The sequence below is a fragment of the Podarcis melisellensis genome (genome assembly GCF_964234715.1).
Source record: "Podarcis melisellensis genome assembly, chromosome: 8".
Classification (NCBI taxonomy): Eukaryota; Metazoa; Chordata; class Lepidosauria; order Squamata; family Lacertidae; genus Podarcis; species Podarcis melisellensis.
The window spans coordinates 56,794,255-56,821,713 of NC_138540.1; the positions used below are offsets into that span (position 1 = coordinate 56,794,255).

Genomic DNA, 27,459 nt, shown 5'->3' on the forward strand with positions numbered 1-27,459 from the left:
CATGTGAGGCTGACACATCGTCCATCAACTGCCCAGCTCCTCCTGTCAGGGTGACCAGAAACCTGAAGGGTTTGCAAGGTGGTTTTTACCCCTGCCTGGTGTCCTTGCTTCTCGCAGTTGATCTCAATGCTCCAGGCTTGTGGGCTGCTTTGTTTTGCTTCTGCCTTGATGCTCTCCTTGCTTCTCTTCATTTGGAAGTGGGTCCAGAACCTGAGCAGGAAGACAACTCTGCCCTTCCAGATGTGGCTGGTTGGACTCAGATTTCTGCTGAGCTCCATTCAGTCCCAGCCAGTGATTGGCAATGATGGGAGTTGTAGTCCAGCAACATCTGGCCTAGAATGAAGGTGCAGGGCAGTTTAGGGGACTTGCAGCATTTGCTAAGGGGGGTGGAGTCGGGAAGGGGCAAACGGGGTGTTGTCCCTCAAAGTTATTCTAATTGGTTGAGAGTTTCCACAAGTCTTATCATTGAGCAACTGTAGATGAGACCTTAACTCCAATGACACCTTTGGAGAAGCTTAAATTATCCCAGGGCAAAGTGGTGATTCTGGCCTCAGGGCTCCCCAAGTCCTTGGCAGGTGTTGGGCAACAGCCAGTTCTAACACACAACTTTGACACAACTCTTATGGGTTGCCAGGAAGGATTGAGAAAAGCACACAGTCTTCCCAGCCCCTCAAATTGGCAGCAATCCCTTTTTTTCAGTGTAATATGACTTTTGTGCATTTTAATTAAAAATGGCTTGGCCAGCCCACCCCACCCCCCTCATTTCTTTTCATGACTGGCCTGGATTTGTCTGCAGAAAAACTGTGTTTAATAAGCATTTTTCAGTTTTGCATATTTGGCTACTTGGGGGGAAGACACTCCTCATTTAGTTTTCTTCTCTCTTTTTATTTTGACTTCTTCCACTTTGGGAGCCTGCTTGCAAAACCCAAAGCACCAGCAGTATTGACCGTCTCCTGGTTGGTTTTCATGCCCTGCTTTGACCTTGTGGAGATGATGGGTGTCTCCCCCTCCCCTCGCCTCCCCTGCTCCATGCAGCAGTTCCCCCCTAATGACATGATCAAACACCCCTGACACATGTATGCTAACTAGGGCAATTTCCTGATTAAAGAAAGTTGATTAACTGATTAAAACTGCATATATTTGAATATGAATGAATGAAAATAGCCCTGAAAGAGAGGCCCATTATTCCTTTCCTTTTTTTGGAGGCTATATCTAGGAGGTTTGAGGTGGGATTGGAAGAAGGGAGGGAGGTGTCCAGTTCTGCATATTGACAAGGTAGAATGTATGCAGAAGAGGGTGGCCAAGTTGATCAAGGGTCTGAAAAGCAAGCCTTGTGAGGAACAGTTGAGGCATATTTAGCCTGGAGAAGAAAAGACCGAGAGGGGATACACCTGACATCTTCAAATATCTGAAGGGCTGTCCCATAGAAGATGGAGCAAGCTTTTTTTCAGCTGCTCCAGAGGGTAGGACCTAAACCAATAGAATCAAATGACAAGAAATGAGATTCCAATCAAGCATCAGGAAGAAGTTTCTGATGGCATGAACTATTTGATGAGAAATGGGCTCCCTTGGAAGGTAGTGGACTCTCCATTGGAGGTTTAAAGCAGAATTTAGATGGCCATCTGTCAGGGATTCTTTAGCTATGATTCTTGCTTTACAGGGGGCTGGACTAAATAATTATCGTGATCCCTTCCAAATGTACAATTCTGCGATTCTGTTCCCATGATCATGAAGTGAAGTCCATATCCTGAGGACACTGGCAAAGCAGGCATTAGGTGCCCTGATGGTGACAGCTCCTCCACTAGCTCAGCAGACCAAAAAATTTCCTGCAATCCATCTATTTTCACAGTTCTCTATAAAGAAAGGCATATGGAACCTTTTGTGGAAATGTTTGCATGATATTGGTTCAGCTGTTTATTGTTTTAAAACTTGTCTCAGTTGGCCAAAGCAGCCACCTTAAGCATGTCATCTGAAGTTGATAGACTGTGGTTAATCTTATAGTTTTAACTATGGCTAGTGCAAAGGAGCCAAGATCATATCATACATGGTTTACATTAGCCATGGTTAAGACTAACCATGGCTCTGGATGATTTGTTAAGCTGCAGTTAATATAAAACAGAAGCAAAGTCTTCTGGTCTTGTTGCAGCTGTGCTGGAGGGGAGCCCCAGAACAGGACAGGGTCATTCTCATGCTAAACTATGGTTAGCAAGCTAGCCCACTGGGCCTTCCATCATTGGCTATAGGAAGAAGGCGAGAAATGTTTTCGCATCCTGCTGGGCACGTACTTTTGTGAATCTGGAGCCCTCCAGCACAAGAAGCAGCTGACAACTCCTGCAAACGCTGCCCATCTTTCTCACACCCTTCGCTCAGCAGCAGCAAGGAGACTTCCAGCGAAGTCCAAGGTTAATATTTATCAGCTGGGTTTCTTGCAAATGAGACAACTTCAACCAGCCATCAAATTAATATGATGGAGATCCAGTTCCAAAAATAACTGTCAGCCACTTCTCCTTGACAGAGGCATAAATTGGTGCTGCAGGAGAATTTCTATTACAGCATGTTCCTCTCTGGCTTTGACAGCAGTAGTGGGAGGCTGTGCTGTGTTAATATTCTGCTGGCTTTGTGGCAGGCAGGCGTGGCTGAGGAAAGTGGCCGCTTTGCAGGGAGCCTCTGTTGCAGAGGAAATTGCCAGCCCTGTGCCAAGAAATGAAGAGATAATTTGTTGGCTGTTCCTCAGGCCTCTGAAAATCTTCTGAGCAAAGGTAGTGGAAGAGCCTGAACTCACTTCAGGGTGGACTTGGAAAGAGGCTCAGAAATTAATTTCTTTCCTTTGGGTTAGGGAAAGGAGTTCTGCTTATCAAGTCCACCTTCTCTGCAAGAAGCGCTTGCAGGATTTGCCCCTCCTGTGTCATTACAGACAGAAGTTGACTTGCTGCTCACAAAGGAAGGACTTCATCTTGTTCTGCCTGCTGTTAAATTTGGCATGAGACAGTTGGAGGAGCGGGGAGAAGGAGGAGGAAGGATCCTGCCTCTTAATGGCTCCTGTGCCCATTAAACCAGGGGACAACTTTAATTGGCTGATGGATTCTACAGAAGTGTCCAGGAACATAATTAAGCTGCATGGTTTAATTGGGGTTAATAATAATTAGGCAAGATGGAGTGAATGGCTGTCTGGGCCCTTCTGTTTCTCTCTCAAACTTGACCTTCAGTAACTGATAGCAGTCTGGAATCTGCATAATCCTCTCTTGCAGAAGTCAGTGTAGCTGAAAGGCCGTCCTGGGGCAAACCAGGGTTCGTCTGCTCTAGAAGTTTGCCTGGTATCAGTATTGAACTCTCTGGTCTGTAGTTTCTGCACTTTTCTCTTTTTTGCAGTTAGAGAGTGGAGGACATTCACCCATCTCCACTTCTCAGGCAATTCTCAAAGGCTACAGTCAGTGGCTCTGAAATATCATAATAGCCACAATCTGCTTTCGCAACTGAGGGTGCAATTCATCTGGCCCTGTAGACTTAAAAATCATTTGTTAAAATTTTCAGTATACTACCTTGTCTTTCAAAGGACTATCAAGGCAGTGTACAGGGCAAAAAAAAGCAGAGCACAGTATAACAACAAAAACCATGTAATTCATAGTAGTCTGGTTTCTCTAACCATCTCCCTATTTATTCTGGGCTACAAGACCCTCATTGTGTCATTCCTTCCACTTTCAAGATCAAATCAGAATCTGGAGCTAATCCGTGGTGATTTGTCTATCATTCCATCTCCTGCCCACCTCCCCTCTTCCTCTCAGCTCTCCTGGTCAGATTTCCTGGTCAGGTTCATGAAGCTGGTCTTCTAGGAGAAAAAGCCATTCAAAGCACCTGCTTCCTCAGGCCCTGTCTTCACAATTGTGCATGTGTGCAGATTAGACAGTGGAAGAAGAGCTGTCTGCTTTCTCAGTGTCTGCCAGATGGTTGCAAGAAAGGCACCCCTGCGACTGTGGAGCTTTCCTCTTTTCCCTCCTGGACTTGGCAATGCATTAATTGGCCCTGCCAGTTTGTGTGAACCACAACTCTGCATGTAACCATAGCTGCTCTGATCGTGCAAAAGACCAGTGGCCTGTCCCTTATGGAGGAGTTTCTTGCATGTCCAGACAATGGCAAGTCTAGCCTGATGTATCAACCGTGTCGTTCATTGGAAGATCAATAGGAGCTGCAGCTCAGGCCTCATGCAGCTAGACTGTGGACTCAGAACAGCTGAAAGAGCCACTTCTCATCTCAGAATTGCATGAGTGACGTCTGCCGCCCAAGAACTCTGTAATACCAGAGCAGAGGAATCGGGGACCTGCTGCTCGCGTTTGCAGCATCTCACTGATCCTGCCACTTTCTGCCTCTTTGTCTCCTTGGCGCATCCTCCCTCTCATAGGGTCCCTCAAGCCTCCTGCTTCATTATTGTGCTGAGCCACATATTACATTGCCTGTCTGAAATAATTACGGGTATGGAAATCACAGCAGAGGCTCACACAATTTTCCCCCTGACACTTAATTTTCAAGGAGACAACTCTGAAAATTACAAGCATTGCTACTTGTTTTGTGCAATCCTTGTCAAGCGAATGGAATCTTTGGCTGCCCTGGGGGGGACCCATTTATTACACAAGCGCAGGGAGTAAATGTAGTGGGTACCAAGTGAGAACAAAATTGGTAGGTGATTTTCTTTGGGGGATTAGACCTATCCACGCCAAGAGCTTGCTATTTTCTCTGCCATACTACATATTGCATGCAATGACTTGAAGAGGCAGAAGCAGAAGTTGCATTTTGTGTGTGATCTTCCTCTCCTGACATTTTGCTGAGAACTCTGTGGAGAGTGATGTGTCTATGCTAGGGTTGCCTGATTTCTCCCATAACCAGAATACCCCAAGCCAGCCTTCTGCACTAACTTTCCACAATTAGTTTCTCCTGTGTAAGGTCTTGGTAGAATGGCAAGGAAGATGCATTATCTAGTAATTTGTTGCTGTGATGCACAGTTTTACAAGGGACAAACCTTAAGGGGGTTTTGCATTCAAAAATTTGGAATGTATAGTTGAAAGACCACTGGCAGAAGTTTTCATAGTTTCCCCCAGATACTAAGTTGAAAGAACCATTTTAAATGGAGACCCTGTGATGGGTGAAGAAGTGTCTGACTCTTTTGATTGCTGGTTTGTTGTCCTCTTTCTGCAAAGCATAAAGAGAAGGAAGAAGGTTTGCCTTCTCTACTGCTCCGTGGGGTTCAGTCTTAATGCAGGGCTGGAAAAGTCTTCTGCCTGGAACCCATGAGAGCTGCTGCCAGCTGGGGTAGGCAGTCCTGAGCGAGATGAACCGATGAGCTTCGTGTGTTCCTCTGGGTGCAGCAAGACTTTCCCCAATACACCTTTTAAATATATTCCCCTCTCTGCAACTCGTTGCCTGTTTTGTGCTGGGTCCTTCCCCAGGAATGGCTTGGCCTCAGCTCTGTTGCCTCTTGCTGTCTCCTTTCAGCCTGCCCTCCTGGATATTACAAGAGGTCTGCTCGGATTCTGCGCTGCTCTCCCTGCCCTCCACACAGCTTCACACAGCAGGAAGGTTCCACCTTTTGCTTCTGCGAGGCGACCTACACCCGGGCCCCTTCAGACTTGCCGTCTGCACCCTGCACCCGTAAGGCATCCTTTTCTTTCTGGTAGTAGAGATTGCAAGGTTGGCTCATCCATCAGTGACGGGTGCTAAGAGGCATCCTCAATAACACAAGCACCTTTGCAAACAGGTGTGTGTGTGTGCGCGCATGCGCGTGTGACCAATGGGGGTATGGCTTTTCTGAATCTTGGGCCTGGAGTTGCAGCATGCCATGATGGCATAGCATTGCATGACAGCTCCAGAGGTGGAATAGCAAGAAAACTAGTGGCAAAATGGCCACCTGTTTTGTTTATTTAAAAACAGGGCTCTGCCATTTTAAGTGCCCTTTGAAGTTAGGGTGCCATGCAACATCCCCACCCCTTGTCGCTGAAATGCCTAACCACCGTCTTCTTTGCAGGACCCCCATCGGCACCTGTGAACCTCGTCTACCGCTTGAAGCAGTCCACCCTAGTCCTCGAGTGGAATCCCCCAGTGGACTTGGGAGGGCGCAGCGACATCTCCTATAACCTCCTGTGCCTTCACTGCTCCCCTTCTTCTCAGTGCACACCCTGCAGCCATGGGGTGAGCTTCGTGCCCCAGCAGAGGGGCTTGGTGGGCAGGACAGCCACCCTCATGAACTTGCTGCCCCAGGCAAACTACACCATTCGCGTGGAGGCTGTCAATGGCGTCTCAGGCTTGGGTAGCTCATCTGAGCAGCCATATGCAGAAATGACCATCTTTACCGGGGTGACAGGTAGGAAAGCAGGTGGGGTGTTTTGTGTGTGTGGAGGGGGAGGTATTCTCCCTGCTTGATGTGCCTGCCTTTCAGCCTACTGCTTACAAAAGATTTTATGGTCTATTTATTTAATGCATTTATATCTTTCCCTTGAGAAGCCTAAGGGGACACACGTGGTTCTTCCCCTTTCCTCATTATTCCCCACGACAACCTTGTGAAGTAGGTGAGGCTGAGAAGCAGTGCCTGGCCCCCAAGGTCTCCCAGTGAGCTTCATGGCTGAGTGATGATTCGAACCCTGGTCTCTCCCAGGTCCTCGTTTGACACTCGAAACACTGTGCCACACTGGCTTTCAAGATGGCTTGTGGGTAGAGGGAAGAGAGATGGCCTCAGAAGTATCTGCAAGTTATCTTGAGAAACTAAATACTGATTTTGTGGGGGGTGGGGGAGGGAAATCAGAGGCTGAACCTGGATTTACCTACCTGGCCTCTGCAGGGCACTCACCTCTTTTACCCTACACTCAGTACCTATTTGCAGGGCCACAACAGGGCAGGAAAGAGAGAGGGAGAAATAAACTGTTCAGAGTTGCCTTGAGTTCCTCTCTGCCAGGAAAACAAGGTAATAATGGATTATTAATAGACAGGGTTGGGCATTATGCGGGGGGGGGGGGAGAGCTCATTGCCCTCTTTTCAGCTTAGTGGGGCCCATCCCTTAGGCTCACCCCGCTGCTGAGCCAGAATCCTCCTATGGCCTATGTGAAACCAGTTCACAGACAGGGTCAAACTCCTTATGAAACATTTCTTCAGGTCTCTGCAAAGCAAGAGATCAGAGTCTTCATTGGAAAGTGGATGAGAAAGCAGCGGGGAGCTGTTCAAAATCAGAGTTGAAAGAGCCTGTGACACAACCTCTGCTTTCTCGGCCTGTTAGATAGCAGTGGGGGTGGCGAGGGGAGAGATTTGGTTTGCACTTCCTGGAACAATATGTGAACTGAAATCAAGCTCCCTTTCAAAATTTGCTATGCCGATCTTCAACAGAAAGGCTTGACTCGCTTCCTGCGAAGCATCTTAAAGTGATTTCACAACACAATAAAAACATATATTTAAAAACGGCATAGCTAAAAAACCTATTTCAAGTCCAATATTAGTGAAAGCATTATGCAAATACGCATTGGAAGAGATTCCTTTCACTAGTGTGCCTCTGCTTGGGGAAATGAAATGCTGACAAACGCTCAGGTTAGACATTAATAAATTGCAAACTGATGTAGAAAAAGAATGAGAAGCTGAAATAGGCTGTCCTTTGCCCACTCTGAAGGCTGCAGCTGCCCAAGCTGCCCAGAGTGGCTGCGGCAACCCAGTCAGATGGGCAGGGTACAAAAAATTTTATCATCATTTTCCTCTGCCACCCCTCAAAGCTAGGCTCACTTTCTCAGTTTGTTTCCTTTCCCATTCATGCTCCTATGCTGTCCTTTTCCTCCCTCTTGGTTGGCTTCTTAATTAAGGAGAGCATTGGTGTCCCAGGGAGCCGGAGTGATCAAATCAAGCCATGGGGTAGTGAATAATTTAATGTTTGCTTTTCCGGGATATGGGCAATGTGGTGGGAGGGGGAGGGGGAGGGGTGTGTGCCTGAAATATGAATGAGCACAGAGTGTATTTACAGCAGTAGTTCACAGCATGAAAGCTTGTGTGGTGGTTTTAGCCTCTTTAAAAGAGCTTGCATACTTTCTGCTTTCCAGCTTGTTGGTGTACGTCTGTCTCAAGAGATAGTGGAGTGCACCTCTGTGGGTGAAGTCAAACCTGATGCGTTAGCAGCCCCAAAGTGACCTCCCTGGGGCGCAAGCCTGGGCAGTGTGTATGGAGGCTCTGGGCTGCCCAGACAACAAGACTCCCCTCTTGGCCATGCTGATGTTGTTCAAAGGAAAGCAGAGCAATACGTTTGGCACTAGTTTGGCTGCAGGAGCTGTCAGAGGCATACGAAGCGTCTTAGGGACTCCACTATGGGTTTATGTAGGGTTTACTGCAGGGGTCAGCAAGCTTTTTCAGCAGGGGACCGGTCCCCTGTCCCTCAGACCTCGTGGGGGACCGGACTATATTTTGGAGGGAAAAATGAACGAATTCCTATGCCCCACAAATAACTCAGAGATGCATTTTAAATAAAAGCACACATTCTACTCATGTAAAAACACGCTGATTCCCGGACTGCCCACGGGCCGGATTTAGGTGATTAGGCCGGATCCAGCCCCCGGGCCTTAGTTTGCCTACCCATGGTTTACTGCTTGGCCTTTTCTTGTCCCAAAGGTGTCCCGCAAGGCAGTGGAGGTTTAGGATCAGAGTTTTTCTCTTGGGCTACCTTCCCAGGTTGAAGGGCCCCCTCACCCCCTCACTTCCTTATACAGCATGTGCAGAAACAGCCTTCTTAACTATTGGGCTACTATTGGTCTTGTCTGCTCAATCCTTCACAGCTTGTCTTCACACACAGGGGAAGTCCCTAACTTGCTGATGGTTTGAAACCCATCATCTACCCTCACCTGGTTTAGCCAGCCAGCCAAAACCATTCCTTGGGTTTGGCCGCTATCACATACTGACAACTTCCAGGAGCCACAGGTGAGAGCTGAGTGCAGAGTGGGGACCAAAGGAGGACTACCCCAGAAGTAGCACAATGTGTCCCCCCCCCAGAGATACTACCCCTCCCCTAATACCCCCCACCCCATGCTTTCTAGATTCTCTTCAGAAAGTTTTGTTCCTTTTCAGACTGGACTTTTGGAGCCTTCCAGCACTTTGCTCCCAATCCTGGCCCAAATAACTTTGACTGGCACTAAACTTGATTTATTTATAAGAATAGCAAACTGGACTAGGTTTGTGGGTTATGCAAATTGCCATTCTGAATAATGGTTTTTATGGGGTTGAATAGGGGGAGGAGTTTATGGATCTAAGGGTGCAGTGAAAAAGTTTGGGAACAACTGTCCTACAGCTTCTCTTCATGGAAAAAATACGGAGCCCAACAGGGGCTGCCTAAGGTCTTGTGGGCCAGTCATGCCCAGGCAAAGCTGCTGGCGACCCACCTGCCTTTCTTCTCTTTGGCTTTCTTAGCCCAGAGGCTCGTCACTGACATCCGCGCTGAGAGAATTGAGCAGAAGAGCATCTCCTTGTCCTGGCAAGAGCCCAGCGCCCTGAGCGCCAATGACACAGAATATGACATTAGCTTCTATGTAAAGGTAACTGTTTCAGGAGGGGTGCTGAAAGGCAGATCCCCTCATTTTCTGCACTGGAGCTGCTCTTTGGGGCATAGTCTCTCACCATCCCACCACCCAGCACTTCCACCATTGCTGCTTAGAAGAGTTCAGGGATGGTGAGAGAGAATATGGAATCCACACACCAGCAGGGTGGAGAGGGACAGCACCTCCATCTCTGCTTGACTTAAGCTAGTTCCTGGTTTCTTTCTTATTTATTTACAGCATTTCTGTACCGGTTCTTCACCAAATTCTTGAGGCTGTGTACATATTAAAAGACACAGCAAATATGTTATTTTTTTAAAAAAGGAAAATATAGCTGTGTGCCACCCCAATTTACGAGCAGAGAGAGACCCCGGGGGTTCCAGGCTCTTACCCAAGTTCAATTTTCTTGGAATGAAGGTTGGCGGAGACAATGTCTACGATATGTGGTTTTATTTACACATATATACAACCTGAGCATAAGATGGAGGGGCTTTCAGCATCAACACCCCAACAGATCTTGCTTCTCCATTACTCACAGCTTTGGATCCAGCACAGAGCAAACATTTCACTGTGTCTCTAGATTCCAGATTGCTTCTGGCTCAGCTCATACACAACCTCTGGCTATTGTTTCCCTATCTAGCAGCTGGATTGGGGTGGGTGGGTGGAGAAAAGGCTCACCCATTAGCCTGGAGGGCACCATCACTTAGTTGCATCTCTCACAACCTAGCTGATTCTTTCGGGATGTTGATGAGGACACTTAAGTGGCCAAGTAGACTTTTCTGACCAGTTGAGCTATAGAATCTTCTATTAGATTTTACCCCTCATTTGATACAGGACTCCAAGAACTGGAAGGGACTCAGGGCATCATCCAGACTGACCCTCAAACCCACAACTATATATAGAATAAAATGCAGCTGTAAGAAGGCAGAACACAGAGCCCTTTCGTTTTGTGGCTTGCCTTGGCTGGAGCTTCCACATACAGCCTCTTGGCTAAGAGTGTTAGCCCTTAATTTAACAAAACCAGACATCTGTGTCTTTTCCTTGCTGATTTGATTTACATTTGGCTTCTAGCAAGGCTCGTCCCAAGTGCCTTCTCCCTTCTTAACAACCTAGAGTGGAGCAAAATACCAATCCTAGAAGAATGAACTAGTCTCTTCTCAGTTCTGGGGAGCAGCGTTTCACCTAAACTGAAACTCTGGGGTCCCACAGGGTCAGAAAGAGCAGAGCTACTCATCCCTGAAGACCACCTTCCCAGCCGTGACAGTGGACAACCTGAAGCCCAGCACACTCTATGTCTTCCAAGTCCAGAAGTCGTCTTCCGCTTTCCAGGACCACGGGAACTGCAGCCACAGCATTGAGGTGGAAACGCTGGGGGAGAGTGAGTGTGCAAGTGTCTCTGGAGAGGCTGCAACAAAACCACTTGGGAGGCTTGCACCCTCTGTGACTCCAATTGGCTTACTCTTTGCAGCTTCTACCTGGCCTAGCAGCCCCTCAGTCCCCCAGTGAACGGGGAGGGGGGGGGAGAGAAGACCAGGTTTCAGCTTAATAACTCTGCCTAGCTGGAAATGAAAGCACTGGGGTGATGCACCCAGTAGGAATTCTACAGGCTGTGTTTAATGGGGCTTTAAATTGCATCCATTTGCCACACAAGATGCTTTTGGAACAAACTGAATTGAATAAAAAATTTCTCATAGAACGTAGCCATTTGCAAAAGCCAGAAAGCCAAGTCTTAAAGTGTTGAAGGAAAACCACTTTGTAAGCCATACATTTTAATGCTTCTCTTCTAAAGAATATTTTGTTAATGCTGCCTAACAGACCATGAGGCAGGGGGTGGGAGGATGAAAACAAGCTCCTGGCTGCTTGCCCACAATGCTTTTGCACTGCCCTTTGACCCATTCATGAAGTCACTTACTCTTGAAATTAAATGAAAATAGCAGAGAAAGCAATAAGTACCGTAACTAGTTTATGCCAAAGAGAGTTTCCAGAGGTAGAGGGAAATAAGTCTGCCTGGGTCAAAAAGAAGTGGGTAGGAGCATTAAATCCAAAAGTCCTAAAAGGCTCTGACTTGGATTTCTTGATGTATCCAGTGACTTTTGCCCACTGTGAGTTTGCCCAGAAGTCAGTCCTTGGTGGCAACTGGATTCCTTTCCCACTCCTTTAAATGCCATAAAAGCCCCTTGCTAAGAAACTTCTGTTTCTTGGACCACCAAATACAGCAAAGTGGTCTTGGTTTCCAGGGAACATGCCTGATCTTTATTTATAAAAAATATTTGTGCCATAAAAATATATATCAAAGCTGTTCACAGCAACAAAACCATACAATAAAAACTATAAAAAGTTATAAGCAGACATCAACTAACCATTATGAAAGGATGTATTCTTAACTGCCTGCATAGGCTTGGCAGAATAGGAAAGTTCTCAGCAGGAGAGACATACAAAGATGTCTCCTCTCCCAAGGTAAGCAAGAAGAAGGCAATGAGGAAAGAAAGTATGAGAGTATCAGTCTAGCACCCAGGGGAAGGTCAGCACAGGTTAAAGGGCAGTCTGGGAAGTCTGGAGGTTCCTCTTATTCTCTGATTTCTCCCATGTATTCCAACACTTCCAACAGTCACAGCTTGCAACAAGGAATGGGAGCTGAAAGCTCAGCACTGTTTCTGCATCTCCATCCTCTTGGGACTTAGGACCAGGCTAGATATGGCTTCCGTTGCAGGACTAGCAGTAGCATTGAGAGATTAAAAAAATTATGTTTAGGCTGCAGCATGCAGGGAGGGGTGTTTTATCACCTCCAGCCCCAGCTGTGATCCTGACAAAAATGGCCTCTTTGGCAATGGGAACTTTTCACCATAAAGCTAACTAGGGCACGGGGTATTTCCATCAGGATTACAAGTGGAGAGGGACAGAAAAGCAGAACTGTGGCCCTAGGCCTAGAATTGTACAGTCGTACCTTGATTCTTGAACACCTTGCGACTAAAACGTTTTGGCTCCCGAACGCTGCAATCCTGGAAGTGAGTGTTCCAGTTTGCGAACATTTTTTGGAACCTGAACGTCCAACACTGCTTCTGTGGCTTCCGATTGAGTGCAGGAAGCTCCTGCAGCCAATCGGAAGCCGTGCCTTTGTTTTCAAACATTTTCTAAAGTCGAACGGACTTTTGGTACGGATTAAGTTTGAGAAGCAAGGTATGACTGTATTGTTAAAGTATCCCAGCTTTGCTGCTTGCCAGTCAACCACACAATTAAAGCAAATGTCCTAGTGCGGTTGTCTTTGGCTCTTGAACAGGCAGTTGCTCAAGATGAGCCAGGGCCTGCTGCTCTTGGCTTCTGTGGGTCTAACTCCCATTTCCTTCTATTTCTCCACCCCAACTTCTTCCTGCAGCCACTGCTGTCGCTTTCCATGAGCAGAGCCCCATAGTCCTTGTGGTCATTGTGGCGATTGCTGGGCTGATTGTGTTGGTCTCTGTGATCCTGGGCATCCTGACCTGGAGGAGGTGAGCACATGACCATCCCATGTTGCCCACTCCCTCCCACTCCTCTGCTAAGAGATTGCTGAGCAGGGCAGCTGGAGTTGGGCTGAGGACACAGCTCTTTTTGGGACTCGACGCCTTTCTTCACAGCTTATATTGGGGCTTTGCTTGAGGCCACTTCTGGGGCAGGTCCTGGCTGAGAAGGTATAATGTGGCTTTTGCTTCTCCCCCTTGCAGGCAGTGTGACTACAGCAAGGCCTACCGGGATGGAGAGGAGGAGCTGTACTTCCACTGTGAGTTGAAGGCAGAGGGAGGAGAAAGGGTAGGAGGTTTCCCTGCTACTAGTGATGTAGGAGTGGCAAGAGGCTCTCCTGGAGTCCACCTTTGGAGATGAACTATAGTGGTACTGTTTTAGACTCCAAACATGACAGCCATCCTGGGCTTCCCTCCTCTCCTCTCTAGACTGACTCTGAAGTGTGCATTTGCAGGGCCCCCTCTTCATTCTGCCCAGGCAGATGCCCTAAGGAACTGCTCCTGCAAGGAAGCCTCCAGGGCCTTGTGAGGCTCTTGTTTTCATGTACTCGAAAACGGCTGCAGCTTGCCAAGTGGGCACATCCTGCTCTGGGTTAAGCTTCAGCAACTGCTCTGAGCTCCACAAACTGTGGCACTGGAGTGGTAGAAGGAAGGCACCAGAAATGCACGCTGGATTCAATACTAAAGCTCAGGGCAGATAAAATAAGGCACTTCTCCATGCAGCACATAGTTAAGCTAGAGAACTCCCACAGGAGGCAGTAATGGCCACCGACTTGGATGCCTTTAACAGAAGATTGGACAAATTCATGGAGGAGAGGGCTATTGATGGCTACTCATCATGGTGGCTATGCTCTGTCTCCATGGCTGAAGGCAGTAAATGCTTCTGAATGCCAGTTTCTGGAAACCACGGGAGAAGAAAGGGCTCTTGTGAGCAGGTCCTGCTTGCATGTTTCTCATAGGGGCATCTGGTTGGCCAGGATGCTGGGCTAGAGGAGTCATTGGCATGATCCAGCACACTCTTCTTATGGTCTGATGTTAAGCTACAGCTTGGTCCTGCAGAGGACTCCAAGGCAGATGGAACAGAGGCCATCAACAGTCGAGTAGCAAAAACGTCTGATTTCTTGGCTGTATAGAAAAGCAGGAGACCAAACAGTAGGGCTCATGAATTTCAGACCCCCTCAGAGGGTCCAGGCCGAAGGCAACCAAGGCCAGTGGGTGAGACTAATGGTACCTTTTCTCACCAGTTCCAAACCTTCCTTCAAAGTGTGTCCAATGCAAGTTAAATACTTAAGTTTGCCAAGGCATCAAATATAAACTGATTTCCTTCATAACTTGCAAGTTTTAATACAGTCACTTACAGGATACTTTCGGTAAGTGGTTAAACTACAGCATTGCTCACACACATATCTACCTAGTCTGTACAGAGATGTCTGTGTTCTAGCCAGGAAGGAACTGTTGCTATGTATTAACTCCCTAGAAAGATGTTAAATGAGACTGGTTTTCCCTTTTCCCTCCAGTAAGGAGAGAGATCCTGGCCACATTAGTGGGTTTCTTTGAGGTCCAGCCTCAAAAGTAGCTTTATTCTGGATGAGTGACAAAAAGGGCTGGACATGGAAGGCAGGTTTCCACGACGGTAAAGACATAGGGAGGGGGCGGATGGCAGGAGCAGGGGAAAATATTTGTTTCTTGGCTGGATTCTGCCAGGTTGGGGAAATTTGCAGCACCTCAATGTTGGCAAAAGGCCTTAATGCCATCTCTGCTGCCCCATTGTAGTCAAGATACCAACCCGGAGGATGTATGTTGACCCCAAGACCTGTGAAGACCCCCTACAGGCTGTCTCTCTCTTTGCCAAGGAACTTGATAGCTCCAGCATCAAAATGGAAAAGCTGCTTGGGACAGGTGAGTGTTGTGGATCCAGGCCCTTTGCTTTTCAGTGAGCTCGACGGTCCCTTCCTTCCATGTTTCATTGTGCTGGGGAAGCAGCTGTGCACCTATGTGGGAGCCCCTTGACTTGGAGATGGCACAGCCCTGCTGCTGTCTTCTCCATATGTTGCATGTCCCCCTCCTCTTCTTAAAGACCCTAGGAAGCTACCTTGTACTGAGTTAGGTCATCAGTCCTTCTAGTTCAGTACTGTCTACAATGATAAATGTGAGCACTGAGAAAAGTATGTTGTGATTGCTTAAGACCCAGCATGGGATTCTCAAAAATAAGTCAGGTCAGACAAATCTCATTTCTTTTTTTTTCTTTTTTTGATGGAGTTACAAGCTTGGTGGATCAGGGGAATGCAGTGGAAATAGTGTATCTTGATTTCAGTAAGGCTTTTGACAAAGTCCCTCACAATATTCTTGCGAGGAAGCTGGTAAAATGTGGGTTGAACAAGGTAACTGTTCAAGCAGGGAAAGCCTCCAGGGAACCTGAGGATAAACTGTAGGAACTGATTGCATATAGTTAGGTATTAAAACAATGATTCCCAAATGGGGGCAGTGGGATTACCTTGGGCGGGGGGTAGCAGGGGAGCACTGGAGTGTGAATTTGACTTTGAAAAGCTCATATCACTGAATCAAGTTAAATTAGACTTTGAAAAGCTGGTATCACTGGATCAAGTTAATCAGGTTTGTTGAATTAATTAAACAGTGTTAATTAGATTTTGAGTAAATGTGCAATTAATTGTTAGTGTTTTCAATCTTATTGTGTTATTTATTATCTTCCTTAGTGGGTCATGCAAACTGCTCCTCCGAATAACACTTTTTACAGGGAAGGGGGCACTGGGGAGGCATTTATGGAACCAAGGGGGCAGTGGCCCCCAAAAGTTCAGGAACCACTGTGTTAGAACAGTTATGGGTCCTGAATCATAAAAGGCAATAGATAATCCAAAACAGCACAATAGCACAAACTAGATGAAATTTAAGAGAAACAACAACAATGGCATTGGGTCTTCTCCCAGAGCTGCAGCAGCACCCCACCCCCACCCCTTTCCTCCCTTTCTCAACTGGCACATGCCAGCTTTTGCCTTTCTCTGCCATTCCTCGTTGCTAGACCTTTTCCAATAAAAAACCCTCCGTAGGAAGCCATGAGGGACTGAGGGGGGCTCATATTTTGGCAGTGGCTCCCTTTCCACTTTCAGAGTCCGGGGGGAGGGTGCTGTTGCATGTGGATTTCTTGCTTACACAGAGAGGGAGTTTGGTTCTAACTCCGGGTCCTTCTTCTGGGCAGGAGAATTTGGAGACATCTGCCAGGGGTGCCTGAAGCTCCCCAGTAAGCGGGAGCTGCCTGTGGCCATCCGGACCCTGCAAGCCAGCTGCTCTGAAAAGCAGGTCCACACCTTCCTCACTGAGGCCAGCATCATGGGCCAGTTTGACCACTCCAACATTGTCCGCTTGGAGGGAGTTGTTACCAGAGGTAAGAAGCACTTATGGATTCTGCCCATTTGCATGCCAGAAGATGGTGCTTCCTTCAGAACGCCAGGCAGTCGTTCCTTGCATAGCCCCTTGAAGCGCCTGTGTTGCACACCTTCAAGGGAGGTCCAAGACTGTGTATCAGGCACTGACCTCTGCTGCCTTGCCAAGTGTATGTTGAGAAGATGCCCAAGTTTCATTTCAACTCTGTGTGTGTGTAGAGAGAGAGAGAGAGGGGGGGGGGTGGCGGCTCTCTTCCGCATTTGTATTCTGGAACCTCAGGCTGCTCTACCTGGGGTTTGGGATTATTTCCAGGCAGTGCCCCTAACTGTTCCTGCTTGAGGGCATTGGGAATCTCCTTGCTGTGGTGATGCCTCTTCCTTGCTAAAATGGAGGTGTGGTGTGTTTGTGTAAAAAAAGTCTGCCTTTTGTGCGTATAGAATGTATCCTATTGCCATGGGCGTAGCCAGGATTTGGGGGGGCAGGACTTTTGTTTTTTTGGGGGCAGAATCTGTTAGCTATGTATTTTTATTAATTTTTATTGATTAAGGGGAGCAGTTGCCCCTACCTGCCACCCCTTAACTACGCCCATGCCTACTGCACAAGGATAAGGGTCACATTCATTGCCGAGCCCATTACTAGTGTGCAGCCCCAAGACCTAGGAGGAAATGCAGCTCTACAAGTGAGAGAACCTGCTGTCTTTTTTCTCCCATGGGGAGTGAAGAACACATTTTTCTCTCTTCCATATCACTAGAACTCATGGACATTCAATGAAACTGAAGGAATATCGAGGCCTACTAGATGGACCATTGGTCTGATCCTGCAGGCCCTACTTATGTTCTTAGAAAAGATGGCTTTGCATTGAGGCAGCGGTTGCTGATCCTCCTGCGCATGGCGCTCCTTCTAGGAACATGGTGTCCTATGCATGAAAAGCAGCAGGAGCCACCAGGTTTGGTGTTTAAGGGCATGCTGGCTTCACACTGTGAGGCAGTTCAGGTGGTTCTGTGAACAGTTTACACCAGGGAAAAGTGTGATCAGGCAGGCAAATGCCCCAATGCCCTCCCTCTCCTTAACAGTCATTAAGGGACTGGAATAATTACGCACTTACTTGTGGCCAGCAAAAATGAAAGCAGCCGCTGCCTGGCTTGGGATTTTTTTTGTGTGTGTAGCTGCAGTTCTGCCTAATTGCCTGGGTGATTTAAAAGCCATCTCAGGAAAGTGACTGTCCTGTGTGAAGGCAGGGAGAGAATACTGATGGTTTTCTTAATTGCTTGCAGTGGAGTCTGTGGTGGTTAATGTGGTTTAGAAAGACGATTATCCAGAAATGCTGGGACTACACACTCTGGAAGCCAAAGGTTCATTTATGTATCAGTTCCAGCCCACAACACTAAGATGCTTAGGGATTCTGTAGCTAATTTAATAAGCTGGGAAGCCAATCTCACTGCAAAGGGTTCATTGAGCAGCTGGTCTTCATTCATCAGGCTAGTCCAGAGAGAGGAGAGTTTTAGGGCAACAGCATAAGCAGGTGGGCAATTGCTCCTTGCATGGCATCGCTCCATGGAACTGCCTTACTGGGACCAATCAATTGCTTCCTCCCACAAGGGCGCTTCAAAGGTAATGTACTTCAATTTGTTACTAGTGCAGGAAGTACAGCACTACAACACTGCCTCTGTGTGAACATGCATGTGATGTTGCTACCAGCGCATGATTAACAACTTCCTGACCTAATGTCACAGACAGAGCCCTCTGTCTCATCCAGCTGGTTTTCAGACAGACAGACACAGAGACTGGATTCTTGTTTCTCTGTGTAGGGAACCCGATGATGACTGTGATGGAGTACATGGAGAATGGGGTGCTGGACTCCTTTCTGCGGGTGAGTGAGACCTTTCCCTGATAGTGGAATGAGCAATATGCCAGCCACCTGCCTGGTGGAGTCCTCTGCTGATGCGCCCACAGCCAGCCTCATGGATCTTTCTCTTCCCACCCATAGCGGCATGAGGGGCAGCTCATGGCTTCCCAGCTGATTGGCATGCTGCAGGGGATTGCCTCCGGGATGAAATACCTGACTGAGATGGGCTACATCCATAAGAAACTGGCAGCGCATAACATCCTGGTAAATGGGGAGCTGGTCTGCAAAATCTCTGGCTTCAGAGTAGGCCAGGAAGAGAAGATGGAGACCGTTTTCAGCACGCTGGTATGTATTTGGGAGGGGGCAGGAAGAATAATAGATCCTTGGAAGGGACACCAAGGATCATCTAGTCCAACCCCTTGCAATGCAGGAAGCACAGCTGAAGAATCCCTGACAGATGGCAATCCAACCTCTGTTTAAAAACCTCCAAGGAAGGGAGAGTCTTGGAAGACCACCTTCTGAAGTAGTCTGTTCCACTGCCAATGGTGGTGGATTCTCCTTCATTGGAGGTTTTCCACTTGTCAGGGAAGCTTCAGCTGTGATTCCTGCATTGCAGGGAGTTGGACTATATGACCTTTGGGGTTCCTTCCAACTTTATGATTCTGTGAGCATTTAAAGTATCAAAATACACACCAAAGCCTTTGCATGACACCTTCCAGATGCCACCAGGATGAGCATTTTTGGAGCATTTTGATGAAAGCAGAAGAGAAGGCAGGCAGCGGATATACAGTAAGCTGTATGTGCAGAGGCATAAGGGGAGCACTGCAAGGGGCATTGGAATCACCCCTTGGTGCTTCCTGTGCTTTGAATGGGGAAGCCCTCCTGGCTTCCCTGTTCTTTCTCTTCCTGCTGCTGCTGTGATCTTCCTTGATGAAAGACATTAAATGGGTTGTGCTGGGCAAGCGACATGCTGCCTCATGAAATATTAATTGTAAACCATCTAGCAGGAGAACTTAACTATTGCCTGAATATTTCAAGACTTCCCTTCCTTTCCCTATACACACACACCTTGCTTTGAGCGTTAACTAGCTCATTTTAAATGAATTTGGGACAGAGTTTCCCCTGAGCAATCCAGCTGTGCTGCATGTGCAGTATAAAGGCCAGCTTTCCGGTAGCAGGTGGGGAAGAGAGAGAATGGAAACGGGGATCTGGCAGCAGGAAAGACCTGAACTTTGTTTCTCATTTTGTATTTTTATGCTGTGAACAACCCTGTGATCTTTGGATGAAGGACAGTATACAGTTTTAATACATAATAATGATAATGAGGCAGACGTGTGTGTGTGGTGTTTTCTGTAGAGCAACAGAATTGTAGAGCTGGAAGGGATTCCAAGGATCATCTAGCTCAACCCTCTGCAAAGCAGGAAACAGAGCTCAAGAATCCCTGACAGATGGCCATCCAACCTCTGCTTAAAAACCTCCAGAGAAGGAGAGTTCACAACCTTCCACGATAGTCTGTTCCACTGTCAAACAGCTCTTACCATCAGAAAGTTCTTCCTAATGTTTAGTTGGAATCACCTTTCTTCTCATTTGAATCTCTTGGTTCAGGCCCTCCCGTCTGGAGCAGCAGAAAACAAGCCTGCTCCATCTTCCTTGAGACCACCCTTTAGATATTTGAAGATGGTTATCATAACACTTCTCAGTCTTCTCTTCTCCAGGCTAAACATACCCAACTCCTGAACTGTCCCTCGTAGGGCTTGGTTTCCAGAAACTTGATCTTCTTGGTCACCTTTCTCTGCACATTCTTCAGCTTGTCAATACACTTCTTAAATTATGATGCCCAGAACTGGACACAGAACTCCAGGTGGGGTCTGAGCAAAACAAAATAGAGTAGTACTAAAACGTCCCTTGATCTGGACACTATAAATCTGTTGATGCAGCCTAGGATTGCATTAGCTTTTTTTGCTACATCATCACACAGTTGACTCATGTGACTCATGTTAAGGTTGTGGTTTACTAAGACCCAGATCCTTTTCACATGTACTGTACTGCTGGCAAGTCAGGTGTCCCCCAGCTTATATTTGTGTATCTGGTTATTCCTGCCTAAATGTAGAACCTTACATTTGTCCCTATTGCAGTTAATTTTGTTTCTATTGTTACTTATTTTCTGGTCTTTCTTCAATGCCTTTTCTTTATGCATGCCCAGGGTGGGAAAAGCTTGGTGCTGTGGTTGGCCCCCGAAGCATCCCAATATCATCGCTTCAGTTCAGCCAGTGACATGTGGAGCTTTGGCATTGTCATGTGGGAGGTGATGTCCTATGGAGAGAGGCCTTACTGGGACATGTCGAACCAGGACGTAAGTGGCTCCCCAGTGTGCTGGAGGTGGTGGTGTGGATGAGGAGCAGAAAATGGGCAGGCAAAGACTCCCTGGGCCTCTGCCTTTCCACCACTCTGTTGTGCTTCGTGGTGGGAGGGAATGTGGTGGGTGTGGTTGTGCTTTTGGTTGCAAGTGAGAGCATCCTACCACGCTCCTGCTGGGTGTGGCTTCCATCTCCAACAATTGCTTCCAGGTGATAACAGCCATTGAAGATGGCTTCCGGCTTCCTGCTCCTGCAAACTGCCCCCCGGCTCTGCACCAGCTGATGCTAGATTGCTGGCAGAAGGACTGTACCGAGAGGCCAAAATTCTCCCAGGTCCATAGCACACTTGGCAACATGCTTCAGGCCCCAGAGCTCTCGAGAAACAGCACCTTCACCTATGCCAGGTGACTGCATTATCCCCAACCCTCCCACCTTCAAGCCCATGTAGAAAACAGCAGTGACAGAGGCTGTATTTGCACACATCTGAGCTTAGGGGGAGGTGGAAGGTTCTGGGGCATAAGACCTTCCTTCCTGTGATGTCCCCACATAGCTCCTCTCTCTTTCTTTCCAGGACTGCCAGCTGCTCCCTCCCTCCCTCCGACTGCCCTTTTTCCTCCTTCCCGTACTTCAGCTCTGTTGGGGAGTGGCTGGAAGCCATTGAGATGAGCAGGTATAAGGACAGCTTTGTGGCTGCTGGCTATTGCTACCTGGATTCAGTGGCCAGGATGACAGTACAGTAAGTGAACCTCCCCTCCTCTAGAAGGATGCTGCCAGCCAGCCACACATAGGCTTGACTACACCCAACTATGGCCCCTTGTAAGAAGGAAGGCCCAGAGAGCAGGGTGGCAACCTGGCTCTGGGGGTGGCTTCAGGCTAACCTGAGAACGCTGCTGCTGCTGCTCCTTGGGCGGCTTTCTCTTTTGAGTGGTGGCAGCTGGGAGTCTGACGCACACTTCCTGGGCCTCCTGAACAACTGACTTGGCTTATGGTCTCTCAGAACTCTCCTCAGGGTTGTTCTGCTGTGCTTTGCACCCAGTTCCCACTTGCCGGCTCTGGTACTGCTGAAGCACTCCTCACTATCCATCAACCTCTATCTGACTGCCCCATTTCCCAGTCTTAGTCACTTGATGGGGCCAGGTGAGCTGCTGTGCTCCGACTGACTCTGGTATGGAGTGGGCTTCTCACTTTTTTTTTTATTCCAGAGATGTTCTGAGCTTGGGGATCACCTCTGTGGCACATCAAAAGACCCTCCTAAGTGGGATCCAAGCGCTCCGGGCTCAAGTGATCCAGATGCATGGCCACGGAGTGCAGGTGTAAAAGCAGGGCAGCGGTGTGTGTCTGCAGAACCAACCTGAGCTGCCCACTGGCCCTGGTGAGGCCACGTCTCTGAGACTTTACCTGAGAGCAGAGGATGTTGGCAGCTATGTCCCGGAGACGCAGGAAGGTGGTGGGAACCAACTGCCCCCTTCCATGGGAGGCCCAGAGCGACCTCTCTGCAGCAGCTGAAGAGCTGGTCTCTTTCTTCCCCAACTACCCCAATGGCACCTTGGAGAGGAGACTGAGCAAGAGGGTCTGCTGGTGACCCTTAAGCCCCCTGAGAGTCTGAACTCAGAGCAATGCATCTTCTGAGAAGCTGCCAATTATTGAAATTTCCTCAGTGGGCAGTAGAGTGACTGTTTCTCCAGTGAACCTCCTTTCCCAGCCTCCTTCCACCGCTTCTTGGGCAGATGGGAAGACTGCACACTCCACCTCTACCTGGAATGACGACTACATGGGCAAGAGCAGGAAGATGCACAACTGGGAACAGGTTTACTGCAAGAATATGGGCTACTTTGATGCTACTGTGTTGATGCCAACCTTGTCTAATATGGCGTCTCACCTGTGCACAGCCAGAAAGAAAATCGGTTAAAGGGTGGAAGGATGATGGCTCCTGCCCTGGAAATCCCATCTCAGTGGACACTGGAATCCTGCCTCACATGTTGCTGAGCTCCAGCCCGCTCAGCTCTTGAGTGCCAAATGCTTGCAGCAGTCAATTCTGATGGCATCTCTTCCAGAAGTCATTAGCCACAGACAGCTCTCTCTCAGACACCCATTGTTCCTGACTCCTCAAAGCAAAACAGCCTTCGCAGGGTGCAGAGAAAGTATCACAAGCTTCAGCTGACTTAGCTGGTCTCTGCAGGACAAGCAGGATTCAGGAGTCCTTCCCTCATTCCTGATCTCAGCCAACAGAAAGCTGCAGGTTAGATACCTACTTGCGCTCTTGGAGGCCTGGACCATAACAGCTCCTAGCACTTTATTGGCTTGGGAGCTTGCACTGGGTGATGGGAGATCTCCCCAAACTCTGGACCAAATGAACAGAGCTGATGGGAGGTGGAAGCAGAGGCAGGCCTCTAGGCTGTCCTAGATCAGAGACCTTTCCTTGCTGCACATTGGGTTCTTTCCCAGGTAATGAGTTGGAGACAATATACGTTGCAGGCAGCAGGATAAGAAGCATCTGTGTGTGCTGTCCAGCAGGTGGTGGTTTGAGCCATGATGGAACCCCCTGGCTAGTCTTCAGAGGCCACACTGGGCACCCAGGCAGGTATCCTGATGCAATTTTGAAGGCCATGGCAGGGACTCCTGGGAGAGCCAGGCTCTTCTTCCTCCTCCTATGCTGGTGGGTTTTTCCCTTCACTGCCCACTCCTCTTTGTCTCAGTGTGGCATTTGCCAAATAGACTTTTGCTTTTAGATAGACTAACTTAAGTGATCCTCTGCAAACCTTTGTTTGGGTCCACAGCAGTTTACTGTATGCTTATCAGTGTACATGGTTGTTGTTTTTTACAACTCCATAATCACTGGAGACAGACAGATTTGAAAGGTAAAGGAGTCCAAAGGGGAGGGCTCTCTTGCTCCACCCATCAGTGTTTCCAGCTCTGGACCACAGACAGTGGGCATACTGCTCTGAATGGCACCACCGCACCTCACGTGGGCTGCAGCTGACATTTCTTTGTGGTGGATTGTGGAGATCCATGTCCTTCCATGCCAGCAGTGCTTTGGAGAAGAGGCCTCCTTCCCTCAGGATGCCCACCTCTACAGCCCAATACTATAGAGCTATAGAGGCTTCAGACCCAAGGGAAGCTGCAGGTGAGAACTCTGAGCAATGCAGAAACTCACAGCTGTCCCTTGTTCTGGAAGAATACAGGAAGAGCTGATGAACATTGGGAAGGAGAAGACCTGCTCTTTTGGGCAAGCCAACCAAGTACAGGTCCTAATCATTGGCTCCACTCTTGGCTACTGAAAATATTAGTGCCTGCTGGACTTGAAAGACAAGTGGGTGGTTCTCACCTGCCTTGCCAGCCAGTTGGTCCAGATCCTCTGTGGAAAGACTACCTTCCCTTTATGAGGCACCATCTCTCTGAGACTGTGCAACTTGAATCTTTTTGTTTGATCTAGAGAATAATATATTTTAGAGCAAGAAATTGAATCACTTTGATTCCTGTTCACCTCACCAGATGGGGAGTTTGGGTGACCTTGGGCCAGTCACTGTCTCTCAACCTAACCTACCTCACAGGGTTGTTGTGAGGATAATATGGGACGGAGAACTCTGCACACCACCTTGAGCTCCTTGGAAGAAATGTGGGATATAAATGCAATAATAAAATAAAATAAAATACAGTATGCTTGAATTAGCTGAAAGACACATGCATGGCTGTTAATGCAGTGTTTCCCAAGAGCAAGAATCCTTCACCATTTTATGTGTTCCCTAGCAAGCACCTTGTCTCCATAGTTTTACCTGTAAAGGTGAGCTAGGAAGGATCTAACTACACAGAGCAACTCAAGTTGCAAGTTTCCTACGGAAACTCTCTATTGCCATGGAGAGAGGAGTAACTCCCATCTTCTAATCAGCTTGTTTGGGACCTCCCGAGATCACAAATGCACAACTTCCTCCAGTTCTAATCAAATCTTCACTCACTGATTGATCACTGGGAATGCTGAGAAGGGTGATATGCAACAAGTCCTGTAAAACTCCCACTGTAGCCTAAACCCCTTTTTTATTTTATTAAACAGAGGCCTCTCCTTTGGGGCATATCTCAAAATTGCTTTCCCAGGACACCTCCCTTTGTGCAATAAGCCTCCCCCACCCTCCAAGTCTAATATGCCCTCGCATGCTAGAATCCCCGAGTCTGCCCATGCCCTAAAAACAGTTCTGTCTCTCTGCCAGTTCCCCCCTGGGCTTCAACTCCCGCCCCTAGTTTCTCCCGTCTTTTCCCTCCCTAGAATTCTTGAACTCCCAGGTGGTGTCCATCCTTGCACTCTCTTGAATCACCACCTCCTCTGGTGCGCCTGACCCAGAGTGGAAGGATGTATGAGAGAAGGAGTAATTCTCCCTTCTTTCTCATTGAACCTCTCTCCTTACCTTTCTAAGACCGTGTACACACTCCTGCTTACTCTGCATCCAGTGCATTCCCACTGTTGGTTTGGGAAGTGGGGTATACACTTTAGTCACAATCCATAGCTATCCTGTATCTCAGAAAATACTGTGTTTTGATGCAATCAGCTTAGATTCAAATTGAGAAAAAGAACAAGCCTGCTGAGTTTTAAGCTGGTAATGTTTATGCTACAGTGAAGTCATCCTGGGCAACTGTGCCACGGACTCACTCTCAAGTCCTCTTTCTCTCTCTCTGGGAAGCCTTCCCTGGCTTACTGTTAATTGCTACTTTGTGGTATTTTTCTCGATAAAAATAATTCATGGAAAGTTTCTGCTATCATATCCTTTGCTTCCTTGAATACTAAATGATCTGAATGTTAACCCAGCTTGGGTGTCTTATATTTTGGCTAAAAAGTGCCAGCTCTGGACTAGCTTTAATCAGACTGACAGCAGCCTGTTCTTTGCAATGAAGCCCGGATCACATTGGAAAACAGTCTCCTGGCACAAGATCAGAACTAAATTCTCTCATGAACTGTGTTTGTTAGCTTTTCCAAAGGCCCCTCAACAGGTCAGAGGGAAGAAGCTCTGAGCACTTCACAAGAAACAGCTGCTTGGGAGTGTGCTTAATGGCACAAGCTCCAGCAGGCTGCTTGCTCCGCCCCAACAGTTGCTTGCAATGATAAATGCTCACTTTGTGCCATATCCGAAATAGCTCTGCAGCCAATGTACACATCCATCACGGTGCTCTGCAGAGAGGCAACAATTGAAGTCATTATCTTACCGAAGGTGGCTGTTTGGTGCTCAGTGTCAGCCACAGCTCCTTATCTTTCTCATTATGTTTGGAAGATTAAGTGTTTCAGTTCCCATCATGAATTCCGGAGCCACAAAAAGACATATGGCAAAGTGCATGCATTGCTTATACAGTACATTGGAATGGCAAGGAATCAGTCTAGATTGGGTTTAGCTGGATGCATTTTCCTCCATTAATAATATTATCATATTCCTGTTGTCTAGATACAGTCACACCTCCTCAGTTTGCTCACCCACATGCTTGTTTATTCTGCAGCAGGAATTAGGCTTCCAGGTTCTTGCTGTTCCTGCTATCAACATGCAAGTATTATGGAAATGGAGAGGGAGGCAAACTCTGGAGCCAAAGGAAGGCTTTTGGCTTCTCTTCATGCAGAAGGTTCTAGACTCAATCCTTAATGCTTCCTGACAGTGCTGGTCAAAACTGCTGCCACATAGTGTAGACAAGACTGAACTAGTTGGGCCAATGGTCCACAGCTATATTTGCACCACAAATTAACATCTAGAACAACAGACTCAGCTCTTTGGACTCCCAAAGACTAACTGTTATCAAGACTGCAGGGCAGGGGGATCAGGCTGATTCTAGATGTGCCTGGGACAATTCATCTGGGTAGAAAGATGTGAACTCTGAATCTATGAGATTTCATCCTTCCCCCCCCCCCCCCCGTGGAACGAAGGGAGGGAGGAGGGTGACTTTGGCTTTACTGACAAGAATGCAGAGCTGTGATATTAGGAGGATGAGAGCAAAGGCATGCTCATAATGGTATCCGACAGCTATACAGAATCCCGCTTTCAAAACTGCACCTGCAGACCTTTCAGGGTGAACGTACTGCTTTGTTCCCAGTCAGTGCGGGTCCTGTAATCTCTTGCTGAAATCCTATTACTTTTTATACTATGAATGCCCCACTTTTGTTGGGTGATAGTGCAAGAGTCCCAGTTCTGAGGGTAATAATGTGGTAACATTTGGGGCCGCATTGCAAAACACAGAATACCGTAGAACGGCATGTGGATGGTCCAGTATAAAGATGCTGCTAATGCTCTGTTGTTGCATCAGTACACAAGTCTCGAGAAACATGGAGAATGTTCACAACGAGGGGCAGGAGTTCCCTAGTGATGCCCAGCTCTGTTTCTCTGCAGCATCTGTGTGTCAGGAGTGGCCCAGAAAAACCTGGCTCAGGGCCTGGGCTTTGTAGTGGGTTGAATGCGGCCCAATAGGTAGATTCTGAATCCTGGCAACGGGTGGAGGCGCTGTGGGCGGATCCCCAAGTCTGGGCCTCCTGCTTTGGGGGTCCCATTGCAGGAGCAGGAATCATAGCCTGGGATGCTGCTGCTGCTGCTGGATCCATTTATTCACTACGAGCAATTTACACAAATCTGGCCTTGAAAGAGGGAGGAAAGGAGCGCTCTGCACATGCTCCAAACAAGTGTAGTCTGCGTCGCCAGGCAACAGTCACCTCGCCGCTGCCGTGTCGCCATGGCAACCGAGAAAGAAAGCGGCGCGCGAAAAGCCCGTTCGGCCCAGCCCCTTCCCATCACCTTCGGAGCAACCAGCCAATCAGAGGCGCGGGAGAGTGAGTTTGCCCAATGGAAACTCGGCGGGAGGTAGCA

The 27,459-nt window shown here is 47.9% G+C and overlaps 1 protein-coding gene across 2 annotated transcripts in view; it reads left to right on the forward strand.

Annotated features, from left to right (window-relative positions):
- EPHA10 (EPH receptor A10) overlaps window positions 1-24,409 on the forward strand; it is a 29,687-nt gene extending 5,278 nt beyond the window's left edge. For both annotated transcript variants that reach the window (XM_081923041.1, XM_081923042.1), the window contains exons 4-17: window positions 5,485-5,640; window positions 6,014-6,349; window positions 9,415-9,539; window positions 10,749-10,917; window positions 12,913-13,024; window positions 13,238-13,293; window positions 14,807-14,932; window positions 16,248-16,433; window positions 18,241-18,302; window positions 18,420-18,623; window positions 20,482-20,631; window positions 20,846-21,039; window positions 21,207-21,371; window positions 21,838-24,409. In XM_081923041.1, coding sequence (XP_081779167.1) covers window positions 5,485-5,640; window positions 6,014-6,349; window positions 9,415-9,539; window positions 10,749-10,917; window positions 12,913-13,024; window positions 13,238-13,293; window positions 14,807-14,932; window positions 16,248-16,433; window positions 18,241-18,302; window positions 18,420-18,623; window positions 20,482-20,631; window positions 20,846-21,039; window positions 21,207-21,371; window positions 21,838-21,952 — 2,156 coding nt within the window. In that variant the 3' untranslated portion in view covers window positions 21,953-24,409. The remainder of the gene's footprint in view (window positions 1-5,484; window positions 5,641-6,013; window positions 6,350-9,414; window positions 9,540-10,748; window positions 10,918-12,912; window positions 13,025-13,237; window positions 13,294-14,806; window positions 14,933-16,247; window positions 16,434-18,240; window positions 18,303-18,419; window positions 18,624-20,481; window positions 20,632-20,845; window positions 21,040-21,206; window positions 21,372-21,837) is intronic.
- Window positions 24,410-27,459: the final 3,050 nt, after the last annotated feature.